At 40.4% G+C, this 25,328-nt stretch overlaps 1 protein-coding gene across 1 annotated transcript; it reads right to left on the bottom strand.

Moving 5' to 3' along the window:
* Positions 1 to 2,211: 2,211 nt before the first annotated feature.
* SLC38A2 (solute carrier family 38 member 2) lies at positions 2,212 to 18,576 on the bottom strand. Its single transcript, XM_065861716.2, has 16 exons — positions 18,287 to 18,576; positions 17,439 to 17,624; positions 17,036 to 17,117; positions 16,806 to 16,921; positions 13,794 to 13,867; positions 13,604 to 13,696; positions 13,325 to 13,406; positions 10,188 to 10,270; positions 9,199 to 9,257; positions 8,920 to 9,069; positions 8,064 to 8,143; positions 7,861 to 7,961; positions 7,387 to 7,511; positions 6,548 to 6,692; positions 6,332 to 6,429; positions 2,212 to 5,591 (listed from the first exon to the last, which is right to left on the bottom strand). Exons 2-16 carry the CDS (start codon positions 17,552 to 17,554, stop codon positions 5,493 to 5,495), a joined length of 1,503 nt encoding a protein of 500 aa, XP_065717788.1. The 5' UTR covers positions 17,555 to 17,624; positions 18,287 to 18,576; the 3' UTR covers positions 2,212 to 5,492.
* Positions 18,577 to 25,328: the final 6,752 nt, after the last annotated feature.

The following is a 25,328-nucleotide window of genomic DNA, read 5'->3' as shown; positions in this document are numbered from 1 at the left end:
AGACTAGGAAAAACAAGATGCTTCTAGCTGTGCCTGGGTAAAGTGAATGAGGAGGGTGGGAGCAGGACTTGGGCAGATATGTGGTTACAAAGGTAGAAGATAAGGGGAGCAGGTGACTTGCAGGAGGAGCTGGGAGAGGTGATGTTGCTGGGGAGCTGGTGAACTGGGACGTGGGTCAGAGAAAGAGTGACAGAGCTGTCAAGGAGTCACCTTACGATAGCCCAAACCAGGTGTGCAAGAAGACAGAAAGAAATGCATGTGAAAGCAGGTGGGGTTTAGACTGTCACACTCAGGAGACTGAAACCAGAAAGACTGAGGAAGTAGGTGCTGGGGCCATCCACGCTGGAGAAGGGATGGCATGTCCACATTCCTGGAAGGGCAGGACTGGGGGCTCACTTGTGGCATCTCAGCTCCTTCTGGTACTGAAACCTGGGCATGAACAGGCCATCCTCTGCTCCATTTCTCCAGGAAGGGACCCTGTGCACACAGACTGACAGGGAGCTGTGCTGCCCTGCAAACAGGTGTGCTAGCTAAGCTGTGGGGGACCTTAGGACACAAGCTGATGTGATCCAGCCACTGCATGCACACTCGGGGCATGACCTTGGGACAGAACAGACTTGGCAAGGTTGGGGGAAAAAGAGGTAAACTTCTGGGGAACCAGAAGAAAGTAAAGATGCCATCTCTCACCTGAAGACGCCTCAAGAGATTCCCAAATCTCGGCATTGCGAATAAACCCTAAGTGACAGCTTATCCCTCTTGTGGAGCAAAGGCCTTGTGGTGGCTAAAGAGGTTCGAAGCATGGGATTTTAGATGCTGCCACAAAATATAATTTCTAATTTTTTTTAATCATTGCACTGTCTTATTCTTTACACAGGGTGAGCCAGCTCTTGAGAGGAATCAGGAGTGTGTAGGAAAGACTACTTCACATGTTAACTTAAGTTGATGGAAATGCCTAATTGCAGAGGGCTGGGCTTAATTGTTCAACTGGTCAAGTGTCATTCTACGGCAAGGGCTTCTCTACTGCTACAAAATCTATGTGACAGTAGGCAAGTTGTGAGAATGAGCATTTCCAGACATGATCACCCTTTCCAAGTGGCTAACTTGATGCTCAGGGTTCTTGTTGCAAGAACGGTGATCACCCAAAACCTGTTTGCAGGTATGCTTCAGATGTGTGAGCAAATTAATGCTCTGAAATACAAAATAAGCAAGTGCAGGACATTAAGTTGTGGACGCAAATGCATGGCTGCTTCCCAGTGCTGCCTCTCCACACTTCAGGTCTGCAGAAGTATAGACTGATTAAGACCTTCTTACAGGTCTGCAATACTGTGAAAATGAGTGTTTATTTGTTTCATAAAGATTACATTAAAATAACTAGAGAGAAATGAGGACATTTGTCCTTCATCGGGATGGGCTTTGGGCTTCGAGCAAATACAAACACTGTGAACATACAAAATGTGATTAAAAAACAAAACAAAACAAAACAAAACAAAACAAAACAAAACAAAACAAAACAAAACCAAACAAGCAACCTAGTAGCCACTCAGTGGGGGTTCCAGTGAAAAATACTATGGGATCATGTAATTAAAGTAACCTTAACCAAGGCATTTCCTAATTTGAGGGCACTTAACTGTGACTTTTTAATATTTCTTTCATACAGTGTTTCGTTTCGACATAACACACCAAGTTACACCTCCAGTCTCTCACACCCAATTCTTAGTATTTAGGAAAGACAAAGATTCATATGAATTGATACAGATTTCTAGAGAACAAAGAACCGATAGGATGTACTTGGTTTGCATCCAATCACTAAAATACAAGTGAAACAGAAGCACCAGCATTCAAGATTTTTACACAAGCAGTTATCCTTCTGGAGGTTCAGTTGGCACAGGATTTAGGCAAGATTCATTTATTACATTTATACAAAATCCAACGCATTGAGTCTTGCCTCCAGATACACCTGTACTACAAAAAATGACAATACAGGTTCTTTGAAGAATTTAATCTCTCATTTTCTTTGATGTCCAAATGTGTTCTGTTTACTCTCACAGTGGCATAAATTGTGGACTTAGTTGTATGCTATTGTTCCTTTTTCCCCCTTCCTGAAAAGTGCTCATAAATATGCGTAACATGGCTGAAATGGACTTCTACTATCATCTTTAAAGAAAATCTTTCTATGCTTGCACTCCCCCAAAAAAGCCACCACACCATTGCTTAGGTTTATCTATTTATTTCAGTTAAAACAAACATACAAGGTTTCATTGAAACTGTGTTGCACTTCCTGCCAACAACTGTAGTTAGTGTTGGCCTCTAACAATACAGTGGGTATTTACATATGTACAGGGATGTACCGTAGGATGCCTGAATTTGGTGGCCTAACAAATACATTCGATGGTAAAAATTGTTAAGTTGCTGAATTCAGGAAATTGTAGCATCCATGGTAAATTTTAGAAGAAAAGTATACAGGAACCTGAACAATGCTTTTTATGGACCCAAGTGACTCCCATTTTTATTGCAACATATACATTTGTAATAAATACAATCTTAGTGTTTCCTTAAACACCTTAGGCGTAACACATTTCTTCCATTTCTGTATTATATTTTGTTGTAGAAGAATCTTTCCTTTGACAGTTGTTATACAGATGTACATGAACAACTCCTTGAAATGATGTAACAATCAGTAATGAGAGGACTATATACATATATCTCAGATTCCAAACCTACATTATATACATTATACTTACAGTATATACACACATACAATTTATGTACATAGACTATCATAAATATTGAAAAATAGGTTTAGTTTCAATGGATTAATGTTTTATAAATAACATGTTACATTTATGACTGAAATATCATGGAAGACAGTGATGTCTAACCGAGGTGACAAAACAGTGGTTTAATACTGAAGCTGCTCTTTTAGGTGGTTTGCAATGTAGGTAACTTTAAGCAAACAGGTTTGGGAAAAAGATAATTAAATAAATCATATGTTGGAAACCAACCCAGCCAAGTGGAACTCAACTGTTGCAGGTGGAGAGCCAGTCATCAAATAATATAACACATGATGTCAAATCTGCAAATTGCTACATTCAGAGAATTAAGTGACATGTATGATATATTATGAGGTGTCATCACAAAAATCTTCCTCCTCTCTGGCTACTGAGGAGGATTCTGTAGTAACTTCTCATTTACATCTCCTTCCTCTTCTATGGCTACTGAGAGAAAGCAGGCTATTTCTCACTTTCTTTTTAAATGCTGCTGAGGGAAGCGCTTAATCCCTTATGTGCTACAAATTGCTCAAAGGTAGACAACAGTTTAATCCTTTTCTACATTTCTGTGTCTGCGGAGGAAGAAGAAAAGCTGCCAAAGTACTGAGGAGACACTTGCTCAGCACTTCTGTGGAGATCAGGTAACATGGGACAGTTGGCCATGGATGTACAGTACCTGAGGCAGAGAAGTACCTAAGGAGCGTTTGCCAGTGCTGACTCCAGATCATTAATTGCCAGTTGAGTATCACCTCACTAATAATACAAACAACAAGAGAGGAACCCAACTTCTCATTACAGCTTTACACTACAGACTTAGTGACCAGTACTTACAGTCATGCAGAAGTATCATCAATACAAAATATCTGCAATTTTTTCATAGATTTTAAATGGCTGGGCAGAGATTGACATTATCTGTTAAACAGTGACTACATCACTTAGATTTGTTCCTGATTAATTCTTTAAGAGCAGAAAAGTTCCAGGCACTGTTTAGTCAATAGATTACAGGCCCTTACTTGTTCCCTCTGACACGATGACCAAGTGGAACTTTGCAAATCAGATCTTTAGAACATCGTGTCAGATGAAGACAGCTGACCACATTGCCATGATTATTTCATTGATAATCTCTATCCAGGCTCTTGTACCCAGTATTGTTGTGTTTGAGAACCTCTTATAAGCCAAGTACGCTGTTATACAAGTGTTACTTCTCTTCAACCTGGGATAAGAATGAAAGAGTAAACATGCACTAGAAACAAAACAGCTAATCACAACCATACAGCACCTGTTTCATCAGCTAGCTAGCTAGGGCTCAGAAGAAATTTACCTATTTCTGAAGCAAACAAGTATGAGATGACTAACCAGTCTATGAGGTTACCTTTAACACTACTATACAGTATAAATTGGAAGAGGAATCCCAGTTGTGTATGTGAAGAGAGTTTGTACCAAGCAGGAAATACTGGTGCAGTTATTTTGTGGATTTCACTCAGAAACAGAATAGTCAAGTAATCCTAAATCCAATAACAGATGAGTAATTTGAGAAATACTGTACAGTTTTTGAATATTATACAACTAGTAAACTACATTAGGACCTTTTTGTTTTCCTACAGATACATTTCAAGATAGATTGGACAGGAAAAAAAAAAAAAAAACAGAACAAAAAAACAAACAACAAACATTGCTACAAGTGACAATGGACCTTATCAATTAAGAGAACTCCAGCAGAGAGTTTTGTATTAATGGCATCATATGCTCCAGTGCCATTCAATTTGTATCTACAACAGCAAAAAAAAACAAAGGCAAAACCCCCCAAACCCTGTTTTACTCAATTGCACTATTGAGTACCTCAAGAATGGAAATGTCAACGCCATCTTTATGATTTCTAGATTAACTATGTTTTTTCTCAAACGTACCCATTCTAAAGGGTGGGTTTTTTTAAAGTTTGAAAATTTGGGTTTCCAGACCCCTTTTGGGAATGAGGGTAACTGTATTTACTTAAGTAAGCTGAAAAATTATTTTCAAGATTATTTTCACTCTACTTTGAACTAAGTGAATTTCATGAGAAGTATTTATAATTAGAAAATTTTGACTTGAATTGGTTAATTTTCTGTTTTGGTCATTAGAAATATTTTTTTAAAATAAAATTACTTCTAATTCTGCCTCTACAGAAAGGCAAACTTGACTTAATTTATGACACTGATTTGATATTTTAATGAGCTCTTCTATGTTATTATTTCATTCTTTTTAGAAAAATGTTTCTTAAAGTCAAAATAGTGCTTTTGAGGTCCATAAGAATTTTTGGTACAAAAAATAAGAGTGTTTCTCTTTCTCTCTCATTGGTTATTTAAACACTTTCCTGTAAATTAAAGAGTCATTTCTCACATCAAATGGTTCCATTAGGCACATTCAAGTAAAATAACAAAATATCCAAGTAACAATGACGAAAGCCAAACATGGCTTGATAAAAGTCTACACAGAGTTCTGTCCATTCTCTGGAATGGAATAAAGTTGTCACTTCCTTCAGCCAGACACTCACGTGGTTTGATGTTAATATCCACTTCCATTGTGCAGAATAGTTTCTTAAAGACAGAGTTCGGGTATTCTACAATCAGAAGAACCATCAATAAAGAATCTGCATTTTAAAGGAAGCTGAATAGCTCATTTTCATTCTCAGTATCTGAGTGAACACTGGCATTTGAAGTGGAGTATTAAGAGGTTAAACCAGGGCAGTTAATGGCCATCAGATGAAACATTTTGGGTCCAGTCTAGAATAATCAGTGTCATACACCCAGTCATCACAAGTAGACCACTTAGAAAGAAGAGCGCAGCCTGAAAAAAGAAAACAAAATATTTCACTTTCTGCTACTATATCCATAAAGTCATGCCCATTTATGGCACAAATGCCATTGCTCAAGCAGGGCAAAGCAAAAGGTACAAGAAATCACAGTAAACAGTAAGGAGTTTGCTATCTTTCTCAGACTTGGGGACCTCTTTCAAATAAAAAAATTACACTTATTTGCAGTATAGCAGACCTCACCATCAACTGAGAGAAATTAATGTAGCTGGTAATACCAGCTAGGCTGTGTGCCACTGCACTGGCTTGATTCTGACTCAGTATGTCCAAGATTCGATTCAGAGTCAGTAGGTCTGAGATCAGTTAAGAACACCAAGATTGGTCAGGATGACCCAAACAATTGGTGGAGGTCAGCTTTTATGGGGTAAACTATATAAATAAATCATGAAAGAAAATTCAAAGGAGAATGACAAGGCTTTTTTAGTATAGTCTTAAGGGTAATCTGTTGAAAACTGGTTCTTACCAGCAACAGAATGACCTACCTATTGCTGAAATTGGGGGGTGAGAAAAGTCACTGAAGTGAACTGAGCCTTGTGATGTCTATCTCCTTATTTATGAGTACCTGTGCAAGTCCCATGTGTTAACTAAGAAAACATTAAACGCCAATTCACTGACTACATTCAGAAGGACTTAAATTCTTAAATTGTGAAGAAGGAAACTTAAGTTCTCTGAATTAGTAAGCAAATGTAACTATTATGTATTTGTCTATACATACCCCAATCTTTTGCACGGACTTCATTGGTTCTTTCTTCACTAATTTGATATAGAAGGCAGAAGGAAGTATAAAGATCAGCATGGCAGCTGCAGATGCACCTGTGTTTAAAAAAGCATAGAAATAAATATTCATAAACAGGTAACTATAATTTTATTAGATTGGAACTGCATTTTCTGAGATTTGAAAGACTGCTTGAACTGATGTGCAAATGCTTACCAATGAATCCAAAGATGTCTCGAATAGTAGGGACAAAGATAACAAGGATGTTGGTAAACACCAGAAGAGCAACTGTAATGGAACAGTGACGCCACCATTTAAACTCCTTCCCTGCCCACAGCAGCTGGGTAATGGAAGTGCGGATCTTTTGAAGAGAACAAACAAACAACCAGTTTAGTCTTCATCATGGAAGTCAGTGACTGTCACCTCCTTCTGAAAGTATTTTAGTATAATTTTCCTGAACACTTCAGATTTTAATAGAAATTGAAAGCCATGAAATACTTTTAAAAAAATATTTACTTCCTGTACTTCAGATGCAGCTCTGTTTCTCGTCTCTTTCTCTTTTCAGTGATTTATATTTTCAAAGCACAGGCAGTAAAGAGGAAAACACAAGGAAAGACACTTGTCTCTAACAAAAATAAATCTCAGGTATTTTTGTAACATCTAAGGAGGTTGCTCAACAATTTACACCTAAATGGCCAGAAGCTGTATTCACAATATACTTATGAAAACACACTGACTTTTGTAAGCTGATTAATACAAAAGTACAAGTACTTTTATAAAGTGGCAATCTGTTCCACCTTCCCAATTAAACCATACAAGGAAAACAATATAACCAAACACATTTGTGTCTACTGCTTTGAAATGTTGCCTAATTAACTTATTTGAATTAACTGCATAGAGAGGTATCATCAAGATTACTAGAATAAATTTTTTTTCCAGTTAAGAGAAAAATTCTATAAATGGGAGTTGCCAAATCAGTACATGACTGCAGCAGGACAAGTGATGAAAATGAAAAATGGTAGTAAGATTTAAAAAAAAAAAAACAAAAAACTTACTGGGAAAATAACTACAGGTACAGTAAGGGTTACAGCCATAAGTACAGCGAGACGCACAATAAGAAGTAGAACATCAGCACCCAGATATGCAGAGTACGTATGAAGCAGTTCTGGTTCAACTTTTCCTATATAGAAAACAGTATTTTAATTAGATGCAGTCAACATACTTTTCAAACAACTACTTCTAAATCCTAAGCAAATTTTACCATTACAGCAATATGAATTGAAAGCCTCAACAGTTCCTGTAAGCACGTCTCAATTTAACACAAGGACAAGCTGTTTCCAATTTTAATCCTGTGTCTTGGGCCTAATTCTACTACTGATCTCTTTTTGGGTGTGCACTTATAAAAATACTTTAAAAAAAAACCAACTGTGTATATTTAGAACCCATAGTAAATGTTTGCTTGCTCCAATATAAAAATACTGTGGTTTTATTTAGGTCATTTAAAAGAAAGCAAAGAAGGCAATATTCACCATAAAATGTCAGGTATCCAAAGAGAGCAGCCAATAAATACATGAGGAACATGGCAAAAAAAGATACATAGGACACATTCATCATTCTTTTACGGCTTCGGCTATAAGGAAGAGAAAAAGAAACATTGTTAGCAATGAGATCATACTGTTTCATACTATTTCTGTTTGTCTAGTGAAATTACAGACACATATCTAACATTTACCTTTTCAGTTCTTCATAGATAGGAAGAATCGCAGGATGGCAGACAAAAGAAAATGTCAAGATTGGAACAGCATACACAGTCTAAAAAACAAAAGTACCTTTCTTAAGTATCTCAAAAGACACTAGAAATTTAGTTTTAAAAAATTAATCAGTAGGGTTTTTTTCAGTTTTGACTTGGGCATCTGTTTACTTTTTGACAAAGACTAGCTATATACTTTACAATGGAAACTCTAGCAAGAATTAAAACAAGTTCGTGCTTTCTAAAACACAGACTCTGAAGTACCAAGTACTCTCAAATCTCTGAAGTCCATGCTGAGCTGAATGTATTTGCATCCAGAATTATGTTCTGCCTCTCACAGGCTTAAGCCATTATAGCCTGATCTTGGTATTGGCTATTGCACACACTTCCTCACCATGTATGGAGATTTACCACTCTAATTAGGAGCATTCATAGGAGTCAAGCCTTCATGACTGGGAACTTCAAGTCTGTTCCAAACTCTGGCATACATTTCCCCTTTGCACACTTTTACTATTTACTACTTCTTCTTCTGCAATTTACTTTTTTAAAAGACTTCACTAACGCGCTTGAGAAATGCTATGTTGAAGAACGAGAGATGTGTGTATTGCCACTCATCTCAGGAAGGCACATCAAGCTCCTTTAATGTCTGTGTATTTGGAGTGTGGAAACACTCAGTCCACATGAGGTAAACAGTGCCTAACTCTACTGGAACAGCAAGTATTAGCACGTCCCAAGTTTACAACTGGCCAATTACTTGAAGGAAAAAAAAGACCTACTTATTTGCTATATATTAAGCCTCAGTTATTTTCAACACAGAGTTTGATTTTTAGTCAGTTACCTGTGAATTGAAGATGAAGTATTTTGGCCTGCACAAATCATCACCTGTTATGTTTTCATCTACCAAAGGTGCTGCTGTCACATTTAGTAGTGTCACGTTCATGATGTCACTGTCCATAGGACAAGGAATCTGAAACATCTTCCAAATTACCTAGAAATAAAGCCATGTATTTATTGTTACTTTGACTAATGCAGTATCTCAAACTTCTCAGAAACTGTGTTTAATTTCACTTTGAAATGCAGTTTTAACAGCACTGGAAGTCTACAAGAATATACTTACAACAATAAGAAAGAAGACCATGCAAAGTAATGAAAAGCCGCTGGTATAGCCCAAATATCCTGTGTTCAAAAAAGAGAGAAAAAAAAATCTAAGGTACAATAAACAGAAACATAATTTAAGACTTAACATTATGGCAAAACACAGCGATCTCTTCAATGGCCATTTTCTTAGTGTTACACAGAACAAGACTGACTTTCTGCAATGTCAACCCAGCTATGAATGTTCTCAAAGACATGTTAGGGTCTGTACATACAGTGAGCCTGTAATATTACACTTTATAACTTACAAAAGAACCCCCCTACAACAAAATTCCCACACCATGTGACTTGTTTATTATATACTAGTTCAAATAGAATGCACTATAACTTAGCTTTTTCCTTTCTGTTTTTGTTGAATAATTTGTAGAAAACAGTAAGTTCAGAAAGTAATTCAAGACTCTCAGTAAGGTTCCACTACAGGATTCTCTGAACAAACAGTGTGTTAACTGAATTATTCATGTGTTATCACTGAACTAAAGCCATTTCAGATAAACTATCTGCTTTCAATATTCTGCTACTGCTTAGGAACTAAAATGAAAGAGGTGACTTCTGCTTACATTACTAATACAATTTAAATTCCCAGGGCTTGCATCCCTGTTCTTTTGAGACTGTTAGAGGATAGCTAACAACACTATTAGCTAATAACAATATTTCGCTATTACTGACCAAACTGTGATAAGAACACAAACAGGAAGTCACTGCTGAGCCTTGTTCTAAAACTACTCTATCTATTGTCCTTTCATTTTCCACAAACGCATCTGTAACTCAAGATACTTTTTTTTTTTTTCACGTAGATTGACAGCAATTACCTAAACACTGGTTAGTCCCAAGAGACAAGTTTGGAGACAGCTGCTAATTCACTCAGTACTTCAAGACTCCAGCATCATTATCAAACCATTTCCCTACAGTATTTCCAATGCATTTTTATTTTGATTCAACTCGACTGCTTACCTAAATTTTTCAGTAAGGAGAGGGGAAGAATAAGGATGACAGACACCAGCAGCACTAAGTAGTCACCATTAAGATACCATTCTCTGTAGAAAAAAAGATAATATTAGTATCTAATCAAAGTATTTAAAAATTAAGACATTTGCAGCTTAGTCTTCACTCTTATCTTCTACAACACATAGCTTCTTAAAAAAATATGCAAAGCCTAATGTCACAAAGGGTCAGCATTCAACGTACTATATGGACCTAAAGCTCTACAGTATCTTATCTCACCCCAAACCTGCATTGTGCCTTTCCTTTAGTGTCCTTTTCTAAAATTAATATGCATCTGAAAGTCAGAAGACAGGAAAGTAAATGACTGGTCAAAAAAAAAAGTCAACGGGGATCAATCATGGAAAAATAGTAATTTGCTTAAGTGTTGGTTCCCAACTCTGCAGATGTATTAGCACACTGCAGGGCCCCAGCAGGGTGGTGATTCACTTTTAATGGAAATAAAATTCTATCAGGTATTCTGCAGGAGTTGAAGAAAAACAGGTGAGGGCTGGAGTTGATGCAGTAGCTCAAGCCCACAAGCACTGGGAGTCTCTTGGAGGCACATTTAGTCCCTTTCAGTAGGGAACCTACGGTAAGAACCTCAGGAGATTTTTTTCTTTCACATAATTTTTGCCATTTATTCCATAAGAAGCACCAGCTACTTTTTGACAAAACATTTTGGAGTGTTGGAAGATTCACACCTTCCTTTGAAACGTAAGAAAACAAAAGTTAGACCTGTGTAAATATAATGCAATTTCATGGAACTAAGAGAAAAACATCTTGAATATTGAATTGTGGCAGGGTAACTGCCTTCTTCATCTGTCCTACAGGAACATCCCATCTGCTTTATGCAATTCAAGTAACACCGAGCATTTATTCCTCAATATTAATACTTTATATTCTGTTATGATATCAGCTAACAGGATTTATTTTAAAACGGACTGTCTACTACTTAGGTAAACAAAAAAAATTAATGACCTAATTGGAAATGTGTGCATTCAAACTCAATTGCTGAATTTTAAGTCCACATATGCTAATGCAAATACGGAGTAACTTTAACAGACTTGCTCCAGATATATGTAGTAAATGCAGAAAAAATTTGGTCATCCTTCCAGTTTTATATCTGGGATAACTAAACATAACAAATGTATTATAGAAAGTTCAGATGTGTATGACAATAATGTCATGTACCTTTGGCTCCCTTTTTAAAAAATTTAGTTGTCTTGTGGTAAATGTAAAAGAAATCACAGCACAGAGATTCCTTGAATTTGTTACAGTCATAAGAATATGCACTGTTACTGTGCACGGACCATGTAAAGGCCATCCTGACTTTCAGATCAAGGACTTAAAAGTTTTTCTGTGCTGAAGAATAAAGAATGGGATTGCACAGCTTCAAAATACAGCTGAGAATTAAAATAATTGCAAAACAAATTTTAATAATAGAGCTACTATTTACAATATTGTCTCAGAATTCCAGAATATTTTCTTCTACAGTAAGCATTATTTTGGGACATTTAAACAGATAAGTGCTTACATTTTAGGCATCAGGTTGCCAGAGTGGAATCCATGCCAATGGTAGCCACCCAGACTCCCCTAAGCAACGCATGGAGAGCGTCAGTTAAATGGGATCCACAATTGCCAGAGCACTGAGAAAAGATTTAATTTACATCAGTGTACAGCTACCTAGTACCAACCAACAAGAAAACACTGAAGATACAAATCTCATTTTCTGAATTTTTGTCTGTTGGATTTGCAGAGCAGCAGTTGTATCCAGTGAGATCCACAGCCTTAAATTTTCCCACTTGAACTGCAACCAATTTTGAATTCTTTTCTGAAGATGGGACAATTAAAAATACTTGCCTCCAAGCCCCTTTGTAAGTATTGGATACTCCAGGGACTTTCTTAGGAAGTTGAAAATAAGGACTTGAATTCAGCCAAAGGAGGGAAACTAACTTTCTCAGCAAAGAATTTGTAAACAGTACAGTACTAAGTAAATGGAGTAGGTGCATTCTTTAAGTACATTAAAAAAAAAAAAAAAAGATGGCTAGCACTGTTGTCATGACAATGTCTTATCAGCAAGCTGTATGAACACCACCAAATGGCTTGAACCCCTTAGGGAACACAGGCAAAAAAATGCCTACCTTCTGAACTCAGGCTTAGGTTCAAGTTGGAGTCTTGAGCTGCTCAGCCCTCTCAAGACTGGGACACTTCAGGACAAGGCACAGAAGTACAACTCTGAAGAGTGAGATTTATAGCACTTAACTCTATCCCTTTGAAGTCAGGCATCTTGTTTTAGATAGTTGTTTTTACACACCCTCTCAACATGGAGTAATACGTTAAAATGTTCTTCAGAGATGCCCACAACAGGTGTCTAAGCCATGTGCACAGAGCTGACCACTACAGATGATCACCCTTCTCCACCGATTATACAAGGTCCAGAGTAATGATGAGTTTAAAGTCTAACTTTCATATGGTACGGGTAGATAAAATGAACCCTATACAAGTCACCCACTTTTAAAACCAAGCAAGAAAACCACTATGGAGTCAAGGTGTCTCCAAAGCTGAATAGCAATGCATCCTCCATTTTAATCTTGGGCATTTAAACTCTGGTTTAGTACAATGTTTAGTCCCCATGTTTTTCTGAGAACTGTTGCTTAAGACATTCATTATATAACTGCCCCTTGATCTTATATTTAACCCCTTACCACAATATTAACACTAGAAAACCAAAATAATCAGTCCAAATGAGTTGGAATGCAGTAAGATAGAAAAAATAAAAAACCAAAACAAAACCAACCATAACCACATTTATCTTTCCTTATTTACGGTATGTACTGACCAGTACATACACTAACACTTACCTGATGTTCTTTACAGAACAGCTTTATGTAAGATGATGCGATACCTGTATTTTTCTACCTTTTTCCCAGGACAGGCTGGATCTAAATGAAGTAGGAGCACTCAGGGGAAGGGCAAACTTACTGTATCTCTGTCTGAGTAAGAAGCTACCCTATGGCATACCGAACGTAGTCTTCATATAAAAATATATACAGTCTCCGTATTTGTTTCTCCTAATAGTTTCTCTGATGAGGAGTTCTAACACCTACCCTGTGGTCTCTTCGATGTTCATAAATGTCTTGATGACCAATGGTAACTCATATTTCACTATGAAGAGGTAGCTTGACATAGCTGTAGGTGAATAACATCATAGATCATTACAAATATAGAATATGCCACAAGATGCAAGAATCACATAACATGTTTCATAACTCCACTTGAACACAAGCAGTTAATGAACACATGTTGTGTGAAAAAAAAAAGTCTCCAAGAATAAGTAGGGAACAATTACTACTGACAGTCCAGACATTTTAAGATCTTCTCCTCACCTCCAATGTTCTGCATTGTAATTGATCCAGAAGCAGCAAGTTTTCCAGCCATACCAAATGCCTTCATTCCTAATTGTTCATACAATAAAGATCCTAAAATAAAACAAAAGAATCCAATGGGAGGGTGCGTTTCACAAAGACACTATATGAAAGAAATACCATATGTTCGTAAAACTGTAATTTGCTTTACCTCCTTCATTGGCAGTCTTCAAAAGGAGATGCACTGAATACAAAGATAATATTGAGACAACCAGTAGGAGTATCCTGGGAGGGAGGGAAAGCATGCAAATTTTTAATAGCCATAAATGACCTACTGTAACCTTACTAAATAAAAGCAGATCAAACATAAACATTAATCATGCACCGACAAGTATAAGACCATTATAATTGGCTACATTTGATAGAAATAATATAACAAAGTAACAGCTGGAACAGTTTTGTATCAATGCAAGAAACCAAATTCTTTTCCTGTCTGCCTATCCTTGTTCAACACTGTGTCATGCATCTATTGAACTTCGAGTAGTGCCTAACTCTAGCTAAAGTGAAGATTATCTCTTGGTCTTAAACAAATCAGCTTTTCAGCTTAAACCTGTGTAATGTCTTTTTTTTAAAACACGAAGTTGAAACTGCAAAAGCCTTAAAGAATTAACTGAAAATTCAGATGTATTGAGAGCCATCTCTTCAAACAGAAATACGTATTTATTGTCATTAAAAAAAAAAATACTTTCTTTGCTCAAAAGTTGCTCTTCATTTGTGCTTACATGGGAATTGCTAGTGGCTTGTTTGTTTTCCTCACAGCTTTTATGCACAATATGTATTATTTCCAGAAGTGTATTTGCAACATCTAAAATTCAGATTATCACATCTCTCCCACAACAAACGCACTTCCTGGAGTGGCACACTAGGGGGACTTCTCAACTCCTGAAGACCACAGTGGAAAATTACAACACAATAATAAAAAAATCCCTGGCCTTTCTTACATCAGTACCAGCATTCTGCTTTATAGGAAACCTAAAAATCAGCCCATCTGCTCAAAAATGGCAAGTTCCATTTAGATTTCCCAGAGTATTCTTTACATTTCCTTTTGTGTCGTTTTTAGCATTGGTGAAATCAGTGAACACAGCACGAAGAACTGGAAATAAGAACATCTGAGAAAAGCTTCACAGATCTGTACAAGGAATCCAAGAAACCTGAGTTCCTGTGCCAGTTCAACACCAGCACCCGCACACAAATAAACCTCTGTATTTGTGACAGGTAGAGATTAACCAGGATTTAATTCAGCCATGAACTAGAAATAGCACACAAGATGTACAAGGGTTACATTTCACTAAAACAGCACAGATCCCAGGCCCATCAGTCCTAACCTCAAACGGCTGCCTACAGTGTTGACAAGATCAGTCATCAAACTCATCTCAAAGCTCACTCAGTTTCTGGCTTCCAGACTGTATCATTCATTTATTTAGTGCTGACACAAGTGACAAGTCACAGCACTGACACAAGTGACTCTACACAGTCTTTGAAGAATTTACTGCCTTAATCAAGTGCATCTGGATCTGAATCTGTAACCCAGCTACTAAAGGATATCTGTAATGCTCTCAGTGTCATCATAACTCCTCAGTATCATCAGTGATTAACTGCTTTCCTGCCTTGGAACTATATAAACTACAATATGTTTTGAAAGGTAACAAACCAGTTTATCTTTGAATCAGTACTAATGCAAATAGATTTGAATGCGGAATCTGGAAATGAAAGGTAACTAAACAACCTCAGCACCCAACTGTTAAATAGACAGTTTCAACACTTCTTCAGAAAAATCTGTTCAAATACCCAACCTTATTTTCTTTCCTTTCCTCAGAGATGTTCTAACGCACATTATGCTGATTATCTTATAAACGTTGCAGAAAACCTTTAAGGCAGGAAACCGATGTGTAGAGAGGTGAAATATATCTCTCTTCTGAAATCATGCTGCTAAGCTGTTAATTCAGTTTATTATCTCCTACGTTAGCGAAAAGTCTTAGCAAAAAAAAATCCCAAATCACCATATATTTAAAATCACATCTTTTACATTAAAACTACATGTCTGCAGGTTCCTCAGGAAACTTGAGTACCACGCAGATATACTGTGAAATATCTGGAAGTAAATCTGACCTACAATTTCCTGGGAATCTGGCAACAGAGTAAGGTAAATTTCCAACTAAATGTTACTCATCCTTGAACACAGCACATTTATTTCCAAGATAAAAATACAAAGTTATTTTAAACATATCCATGGATTCCCATTTGCATTCAGTCACTGATATTACATATTGTGAGAACTGAACTGCCCCAAATATAGGAAAAATGTATTTTCCCCAAGACGTACAGAAGTACTGTATGCAATTGTCTCCTCATGCCATTTTCAGTTACATTATACTACAGTCTTGTCTTATACTTGAAAGCTTTTGCCAATATAGACATGCTAACAAAAATATGCTCACTATTCCACATCCTTCCCTTGCAGTAAGACAGCGATTTTTATACATGTAGCTGAAAGCAGTTCCCTGAATTGAGTAAAAGTATAGCAATAAAAAGTATTTATTTGTTGGTGTACGTACAAGGTACCTCTACAGGCAAAACTATGTCAGTTAACGAAAAGAAGACCACATTCCTCATCAGCAGGATTGAGCCACAGAAATTTTTTGTAGACATGGTCAGACTTGCAAGAGACAAATAAATAATCCTCTTCCGCCTACACTTTTCTTGTAACTCTCTACAGCCTAACCATGTACTTTTCATGCAATTACGACTTCCACTAATTGAACAGTTAGTTGTCATTAATTTCAATCAGTGAACTCTGAAAGAAAAAGCTACTACAGATCTCTGTCTGCTAAGTAGTACCTTTCTTTTCTACTTGGATAGTGGAATTCTCAAGGGAAGTCTATCAGTCTATTTGTGGAGAAACTACAGCTAAGTAAAGGAAAATTCATTGTAAAATGTTTTGTGGGTTACAGAACTTGCAACTAATTAATTTGCTTTTTCCACGTCCTTCTGAATGCATCAAAATCTCTTAATTTAAAACAAGCTGTAAATCCTAAAATGCAATTCCAAACCGATAGCAATGACTGGGTATTCTGTAAAAGTAATATTTTTACACAAAGGATTTTTATGTTTTAATAACACAGTATAAAGATTTTTGTTTTTTGATGAACCAAAAGATACTTACACAAAAAGAGCAATTCCAGTGTTAGCCATGGCAAAAGAAAGACCAAGGATGCCACTACCCACAATAGCATTGCTTAGATTAAATACTGACATTCCAAAGGAAGTGGTACCTGGATGCTGAGAAAAGGGAGACAGGTAATAATTACTAGCAAGTTATTGCTTATTACAGAATTAACAAATATACATTTTGCAAGAAGGCCCTTTTTTAAAATGTTATTTCTATATACTTACATACTGAGTTTCGTATTTCTTCTTTCCAAGACTGGAGTCAAGCAAGAAATTTTGGTTTTCTGGATCAATATCCGCATAGTGGCTGTAAAAGCATTGCATCATTAGTCATCATTGCATACTCACTTCCCGTTTAGCATTTCCAATCCACTTCAAAGGGAAACGAGAAAACCAACGGAATGACCCAAAAAGAAGACCCCCCCACCTGCCGATCTGCCCAGTACACAAAGCATTGCGCATGTTCACAGCCGCAGTCATTTATGTTGACATCACGGATGTCAACACGAACCACCTCCAGACCCGAAGGAACATTTTAAACGAGGGCTGGGGTGGGTCACAGCCTCTTGGTGTCTCCTGTCCCCGGGGTGGGGTGCTGCCCGTTCCCGGGCCGGCTGAGCCCCCTCACCTCTTCATGGCCGGCTTGGTGGGGTAGGGGTAGCTATAGTCGTTGCTGTTGGAGCTGTAGCTGCTGCTGTCCTCGTCGGGGGAGATGTTGAACTTGCCCATCTCGGCGCTGCTCATGGCGGTGGCGGTGCCGGGGGTCGGGGCTCGGCGGCCGCTCTTTTGTCCTTGCCGGTGGGACTCGCCGCGCCTGCGGAGGTGGGAGGCGACGTCAGTGCCGCAGCGGGCGCCGCGCGGCCCGTCACGTGGCCAGCGCGCGCCCGCGGCTCGGCGGCCCCCGCCCGCCGCCGAGTGGAAAAGTACCAGGCGCGCGGGGCGGGGGGCGCGCGGGCAGACAAAGGTGAGACCCGCGGCAGGGCGGGGCCGCCGCGCGACCTGCGCCGGGACAGCGCTGCCCGCAGCGGTGCCGCGGACCGGCCGGGGCAGTGGCAGCGGCAGCGCCACGCCGCACTCCCTATCCCCCCGCCCCGATAGCGGAGCCTGATGCAACACCGATGGGCGATTGTCACATTGGCTGCCGGAGCTCCCGTCCCGCAGACGGTCCCGCATTCGCCTCCCTCTCTGCCGGCGATACCGCGTATGCCGGCGTTTTCAATGGAAAAATGCAAATCGGTCACGAGACTGCACCGCGCCGCAGCGTTTGGGGTTTTTCCACCTTTCTGCGATGCGGCAGCAGCGCGTACCTCCGCGCACCCGCCGCCGCGCCTCCGGGCAGAGCCCGGCAGCGTCTCGGGCAGCGAGCCGGGAGCTGCCGCCGGACAAAGGCGCGAAGGACCAGCCGCGCTGCGTCCGAAACTCGCCCCGTTCCTCCCGACGGCCGCCTAACAGCCGGCACCCGCCGCCGCGCCGTACCTCCTCCGCAAGAGTTTGAAAGCGAGGTTTCCTCCCGAAGCCTCCGAATAAAGAGATGCTCCTCTCTCTGCTGCTGCTTCTTACAAGGGGAAAAAAAAACCCTTAACTATAAAGCGTCAGCGAAAAAAAGAACCCTAAATAAATAAAGGTAGAAAAAAAAAACTTTAAAAAGCCAGCGGTGTAAAACAGAAAAAAATTATCGTGTCCGTGGTGCTCCAGCTGAGCCGCTCAGAGCTCAGCAGCGACGTCGATCCCGGTCTGACGGCCCCCTCGGGGAGCCGCTGCTCTTCAGGCAGGAATGTGGGCGCGTCATCGCAAGGGGCGCGGCGCCCGCCCGCCGCCGCACCGCCCCCTACCATCAGCGCTGCCCGACTGACCCCCGGGCCTGCTGCGGGGGGGGTATCGGCGGGTTGGGGCGCGCCCGACTGAGGGGTGGGAGGCGGCACCGGCGTGTGCCCGGGGAGCTCGGCAGCGGGGCCGCCAGCACATGACAGCGGTCGGTACGCGGAGCAGTTCTGCTGTGTTTACAGTGGGGGCAATTGCATTTCGCAGCGGAGACGGGACGCTGTGGTGCTGGTCAAGAGCGCCATGTCCGAAGGGTGCTTCCACCTGCCCAGTGCAGCATCTGCAGCGCGACTGCAGCACCGGGCACCGACTCACCGAGGAGGTTTCCTCCCCGTTTCCACTCTGTGCCAGCTTTCGGCACCCTCCCGCCCTCCAGCTGAGGCGTTGCTGAGTAGCACGGTGTATGACAGGGGTTGAGGTGCCACCGACCCATAGCTACTCGCTGCAGTCACTCCCTATTTTTAATAAACGAGCACATGCAAGCCCCGATCGCGCGGACAGCTGAAAGAGTCCCCGAGCGTGTGCTCCGGGAAGTGATGTGGAGTGACGGCCTCCCCCTAGTGATGTGATGCAGCATAGACCCCACTTTCGGGAGGAGAGGGGGAAAAAAATAGTACCCTTTCTCCTTCCCCTCAGGCAATCACTCCAGAAACGTTTTGAGGCCCTCGCTACTCGGTGCCCCGTGGAATGAGGGAGCGGAGCTTTACTGTTCGCCCCAACCCCTCACACAGAGATTGCGGCTCCGGAGGGGGCTCGACTGGGGCAGCAAGGGACTATCTGGTCACTGTTTCTGTGGGGCTTCTGCAGCAGGCATCGCCCTGTCCCCGCGGCAGCAGCGCGCTCCCACGCGAGCCTCGAGGACAGAGGGTGCCCGGCCACCCAGTCGTTTTGCCCCCGTGAACCCCCGGGCCTTCACCCGCGCGGCCCCTGGCCTCTGCCGCGGCGGACGAGGGGTCCCTGATGCGAGACAGCGCGGGAGGCCCCGGCCCGCCCCCCCGCTGCGGACCCCGGTGGCGGCAGCTCTGCCCCCTGCTGCCGCCGGGGCGGGCGGGGAGCTGCTTGCCGGCGCGACGCAGCAGGAGCCCGACCGTTAGCGCCACAGAACGTTCTGGAGCGCGCTCGCCTCCGGGGGGGGGGGGAGGAGAGGCGGAGCGCGGTGAGGGCACGCGCAGGAGATGCGGAGCCTAAAATTTTCCATCCCTGCAGTTCCCCCCCGCCCCCATCCGGCACGTGACGTCACGTCTCCCCCTCTCCCCCCCCCCCGCAGCCCAGCCCGGCCTGTGAGGCGGTGGCGCGGGGCGGGAGCGCTGTGGCGCCTTCCCGCGCAGCCCCGGGGCACGGAGCGGCCGCGCCGTCGCACCTGCTTCCGTGGGAGGCCGGTGCCGCGGGCTGTGTGCGGTCCGGCTCGGGAAGGCCGCGTGGGTTTCTCCCGCTCCGCTTCGGGACTTCGCTGGGCGCTGTGAGGGGCCGGGCGGCGCCCCACGCCGTGTCCTGGAGGGCGGCGGGGGGGAGGGGGCGGGGACAGGCAGCCCCGTAATGGGGTTTGACATTCCCCCGGAGGACAGCTCCGCGCTCTTTGGGGATGAGTTGCGTCCCCGGCGAGCCATCTGCTGGTTCAGGGTGTTTTGGGGCCGAGTCTTCTCTGCTTGCAGACAAGGCAAACAACTTGGGGTGCTTAGGGCCGTGAGGTATTCTAAAGTTGCACCAGAAGTGGCTGTAACCGGAATTTTCGGTCCCTCTGAAAATCTGACTGCATAAGAGGCGATTTGCAAAGGCTGCGGCAATCTGATGGGTTAAGCCCACGGACTGCACAGCTCCACTTCAAAGTGCAATCACAGTGATAGGTGAATAAGCATTACTCTGTGGAAGCCAGGTCATACGCCTTTTAGAATGGGAACAGTGAATTCCTTGTACATTTTTCAGTCAATCCCATTCTTCAGGTGTTAGCAGTTCTGTGAAATTACTGTTTACACGAGAGAGGTCAAGGTGACCTGTGTACTGGTGGTTTTGCTAGGATAACAACAAATGTGATGACGCAGCCACAGTGTTTTTAGGACCGCAGCTGTTGGAGGGACTGACAGCAGCATCCTTTGCAAGGCAAGCACACAGATTTGGTGCATGGTAAAGAGCCTCATGTGCATTTGATAAATATGGAAGCCATCTTCATAGATGTGATCTGGTTGCCATGAACAGTACAGTTTTTTAAAAAGTTAAAACCAGATTTTAGTCCAAAATAAGTTTCACAGTAGGAGTACTTGATTTTTTTTTTTAATTTACTAGAACCGCCCTCATTTTATATGGCAAAAAGATGAGGCTTTGTTGCTCGTTTATGAGAATTAAAATTGGTAAAATATGTTTAAGAAAAAGATTGCTGTTTGCCTAATGGCCCCATTATTGGGAGGTTCACTGTGCAACATACGACTGCAGTCTGCACTGCTCCAGAATATTGAGTCTTTAAAGTCTTTAGCCATGCAGCCTGTTTGGTGGTTCAAATGGTCTGCTTTTTCAAGTGATTTTAAGGAATGCCTCACTGATTGAATTATAATTTTCCTGATTTTGTAATTGCCAAGAATGTCCTTGGCAAAACATACATACACTGTGTTTCATCCAATTTTGAAATGTATTTTGTAATCAGAATAATACAAGTTAATATTCATTGGTTCCTCCCACCAGAGTTTCAACAATTCATTTGTTTTCAGTGTCTTTATTTCTTTTTTTAAAGTGTTCTTATGTTCTTTTTTACTTCTCTTTCTTTTAATCCTCTTTTTTTTTTTTTCAGTCACCCTCATCTTCATACCTTCCACTTTTTTGCCTTTTAGTTTATCTTTTTTTGTGCGTATGCATCTACTCATTGCAAGCTTCCTTATGAAGTCTGAGCTTTTAGAATAGTTAAGAATGACCTTTTTTTTTTTTTTTTTAAATCTTGAGATTTTTTTCTGCTTTTATGTATTCATAAGATAAGCCAGCACCATTCTGGAGACTAAAGACTGGTAAAGATTTTTTTTTTTTTTAATAGTGAAAAACAGTTACCTGTGTTTCATTTAATACAGAGCTGTGGGTGATATGTCTTGTTCTTAGGTTTCCCTTGCTGAAAGACCTAATAACCATATAGGAGGTGATGCTTTACATTTTCAAAACAAAGCAAAACCAGACAAATGAAAATAGGAAACATTATTCTAAGGATGTAGTAAAAGAAAATATGAATTAATCTTGAGGTAGGTGGTGTAAAAAATGAGTTGTCTTCAATTATACATGTAGAAATGAACTAGGGTGTCCAATTTATTATACAGGAAGGTAACAAGGTTTTTGTAGCTGAAGAGCTCTTGGCTGCGTACTTCTACATGTCAGTTTGCAGCTGTGAACTTCCTGTAGATTCACCTCTTGCTGTAACATGGCCTACCAGTTATTAGCCTGCAAATGGTTTCTTTTTAAATTGGATTAGTTGTTTTTATGTTTAGAAAAAGAAGAACTAGCTGGCAAATGCCTGTATTTTTTCTATGCTCATGTTTTAGCAGATAAAAGGCCTTTATAATATGGGAGGTTCTTGTTTCATGCTATTTCTTCCCACATATATAAACAAACTGGGGAATACTGTACAACTATCTGTAGCACATGCCCAGCAGAGTCATTTATGTTTATAGTATGCATAGAAAAGTTATGTGTACAGTAATACTGCAAAAGTCAAGTCTATCCACATGGCTTTTAGATGATACTTCCTAAATTGCCCAAAGGATATCTAATGAAATATGTAATATGTCAAAGCAATCTGTACTAATAGCTACATAACATTCGTTTTGCCTTTGCTTAGTATGAATAATATACAAATCCCAACAGAATAAGGATCTGCATCGGGTGAAATCCTCGGTACTGCCAAGAGCCCGGGGAAGGCTGGTGGTGCAGAGTGTCTCGTGATAGAGACCTGGGAGCTGTATTGTCTCCCAAATGAAGCACCTGCGTGGTGGACTCTTCTACATGACGAACACTGTTACAAGGAAGGACTGGAAGTGTGTGTGGGTGAGGAACACGAGGATTCACAGTTGCGCTGCTTGGACTTGGTGGTCCACAAAGGTGCAGGTGGGGCTGAGGGTTCACTGTCCTTCCAGCCAGTTTGGTTCATTATTCTTACCTCACATGGACTGCCTGTGGCGTGCAATTAATGAAATTATAGGTTCCGATTATACGCTTTCTCAAACAAAACTTCCACTGAAGCCAAGACATATTACGAGTGCATAAGGAATGCAGGATTGCATGTCCTGCCTCTTGGGCTTTGCGATGGTGAGTTGGAGTTACATATTAAACTCACTTTAAGCCTTAATTTTTTCCCTCTGTGTTTATCCTAGTCAAGTTTCAGTTTTGCAATACAAAAACAAGAAGATCACTGTGTTAAGAACATAAGCAGCAGCATTCTTTTAAAAAATAGTACATTTACTATAATTATAACTTGGATTTAAGCTAAAAATAGGAAGAGATTCTCAGTCTGAGTTTTAAAGACATCTGATTATGCCGTTATACTGCAATAAACTCAAAACAGTGGGTGCTGCGTGAGATATATACTACTAGTCATCTGCAAGAAACTGTCAGCCTTAAATGGACATTACCAGCTGCTATAAAAATAATTTCTATTTTATATTTTTAACTCTGCAATGTTTTTAAGGGCTTTAAAAATAGCATTTCTCTATTAATCTTGATTTATTTTTTCCACTCATCAAACACTGATTTTTTTCCTGTGTGAAATTAACATGAATTTTTAAGTCTTTATCTTATTTATTTATTTATTCCCAATAGTACAAACACTATACATTGATGGAAAATAAAACCTCAGTGAGCAAACAAGGTAATCTCCTCACTTAGTATTTATTACCAAAAATACAGTGCAAACAGATAGTAATAAAAAGTCATAACTGGATCTCCATTCTGTAAATATGTGTATGTAAAATTGCAGGTATTATCCCCCCCCTCTTTTTTTTTTTTTTTTTTTGTAAAAATGCTGATTTTCCTAAATAATTTGAGGACTAAATGGCTTGAGGACTTTGTGGATAACAACTATTATCTACTGAACTTGAAATTCTACTTTTCATCTCCAGTACATAAAGCACAAGAGTAACTGTTTACAGTATCCCAAAAAAATCCCTAAAATCTGTTACTTTTTCTCTGGCAGTGGCCAGGAGCAGATTCCTCTATGAGAAAGGGTGAGGAAGAGCATAGGTCCAGTTTTATGTTCTAGCAGTCTGATGTTTAGGATTTACTGAGCCAAAGGTTGCAGTCACATGTTTGTATTTAATAGTGTCTGGTGCTCATCTGCATGAAATTGTTGGATCACTTTGAACCCCTGTATAATTTGATATTTGTCATAACTGGTGGCAAAGCTTACTTTGGTGTTTGCAAAAAATTTTCCATTTGTTCATATTTTTGCCCAGATTTCTTCCTGATCAGTTCACTTGAGATCCCCAAGTTTTGCACAGTAAGAATTGAGTTTTATGACCCTTTATTATACTTTTCATAGTTGTCTTTTTTGAAACTGAGGAGTCCTCATCAATCTGATAGGTAGAAACTGCTTCGTATCTTCAGTTCTCCTGGATTCCTGTACTAGACAAAATGAAGATTGCTTAAGATGTTATAGGTGTCTTCTCATTTGTTAGAGAATAACATTTAGACCTGAAGTCTCTTATAAATTGGCAGCAAGCACATTTTACCTCTACATTTTTTGCTGTTGGTCTGTGTCTAGACTGATGTGTGTGCATCTGTATGTTCCAAGGAAGGACTTTTCCCCTGGCTTTTTAGGTTGAGTGTTTGCTGTAGGTCTGTGTATTCGAAGTTGGCTGGTGTCCACATGTAGAAAAAATGTAGCCATTATTATTTTTTTCTTTTTTTTTTTGAAAGATGTTTTTTAGTTTTAAATATTTATGAGCAACATTTGTAAAATTTTTGCTTGTGGGAAGAAAAATCGTTCTCCTACCTGAGTGGGTATGAGCAAAATGGACATGTTTAATTTAGTCAGAGAAATCTGCATGGATCAGTTCCTAGCAAAAATTAGGAAAGGCTGAATAAAACAGTTTATACCGTCTCCTTTATATACAATTAGAAGATTTGAAATGAATTAATGAAAAAATTATTACATAAATACAGTAGGGTGGGAAGGACATTTTTGTTTATATACGTACCAGAGAATGTCTTTGCTTGTAAAGACATCGCCCCTCCTGTTTTATCGCCTATGTGCAGAGTACTCTTACGGAAAAACGGCTGCTGAGTCACGATTTCAATGAATGACTGACAACCTCTTTCTACTCAGAATTGGTAGACTGTCTCTCCTGTGTATCAGGCGAGCCGTGTTACGCCCCTTACTTGGGAAATGAAAGCATGACACAGCGATACAGCTGACTGCATTGAAAATGCTGTAAGCAGGAGAATGGAGATGTGTTTATGCAGCCATGTAAAGCAAATTGAAATCTATCCGCATTAAATTATTTACTGGCAATAATGATTCGTTATTAAAGAAAATAATAGTGATCATCTCAATGTGCTGAACTAGCAGTTTTGCAGTGCGGTTATCCAGAGGGAATTTTGCCTGAATATATGAGTAGCAATAGATCTGAGAGAGATGTGGTGCTCTCTGTTGGCAATGTTTCCTGAACAAAGAAATATATGTGCATAACTAGAGTGGTTAGCTCCAAACTTAGATAGTCTACACTTTATGATA

This window comes from Patagioenas fasciata, chromosome 1 (genome assembly GCF_037038585.1).
Source record: "Patagioenas fasciata isolate bPatFas1 chromosome 1, bPatFas1.hap1, whole genome shotgun sequence".
Lineage (NCBI taxonomy): Eukaryota > Metazoa > Chordata > Aves > Columbiformes > Columbidae > Patagioenas > Patagioenas fasciata.
Note: the sequence above shows the minus strand (reverse complement) of the source record. Positions and strands in the feature narration are given on the sequence as shown.

Excerpts from the sequence above, each read along its gene's own strand:
- SLC38A2 (XM_065861716.2), bottom strand. The coding sequence starts at position 17,554 with ATGAGCAGCGCCGAGATGGGCAAGTTCAACATCTCCCCCGACGAGGAC. Across the intron at positions 13,868-16,805 it reads ACTGGAATTGCTCTTTTTGT|GATACTCCTACTGGTTGTCT; the intron begins GTAAGTATCTTT and ends CCTCCCTCCCAG. Across the intron at positions 9,258-10,187 it reads CTCCTTACTGAAAAATTTAG|GATATTTGGGCTATACCAGC; the intron begins GTAAGCAGTCGA and ends TTTTGAACACAG.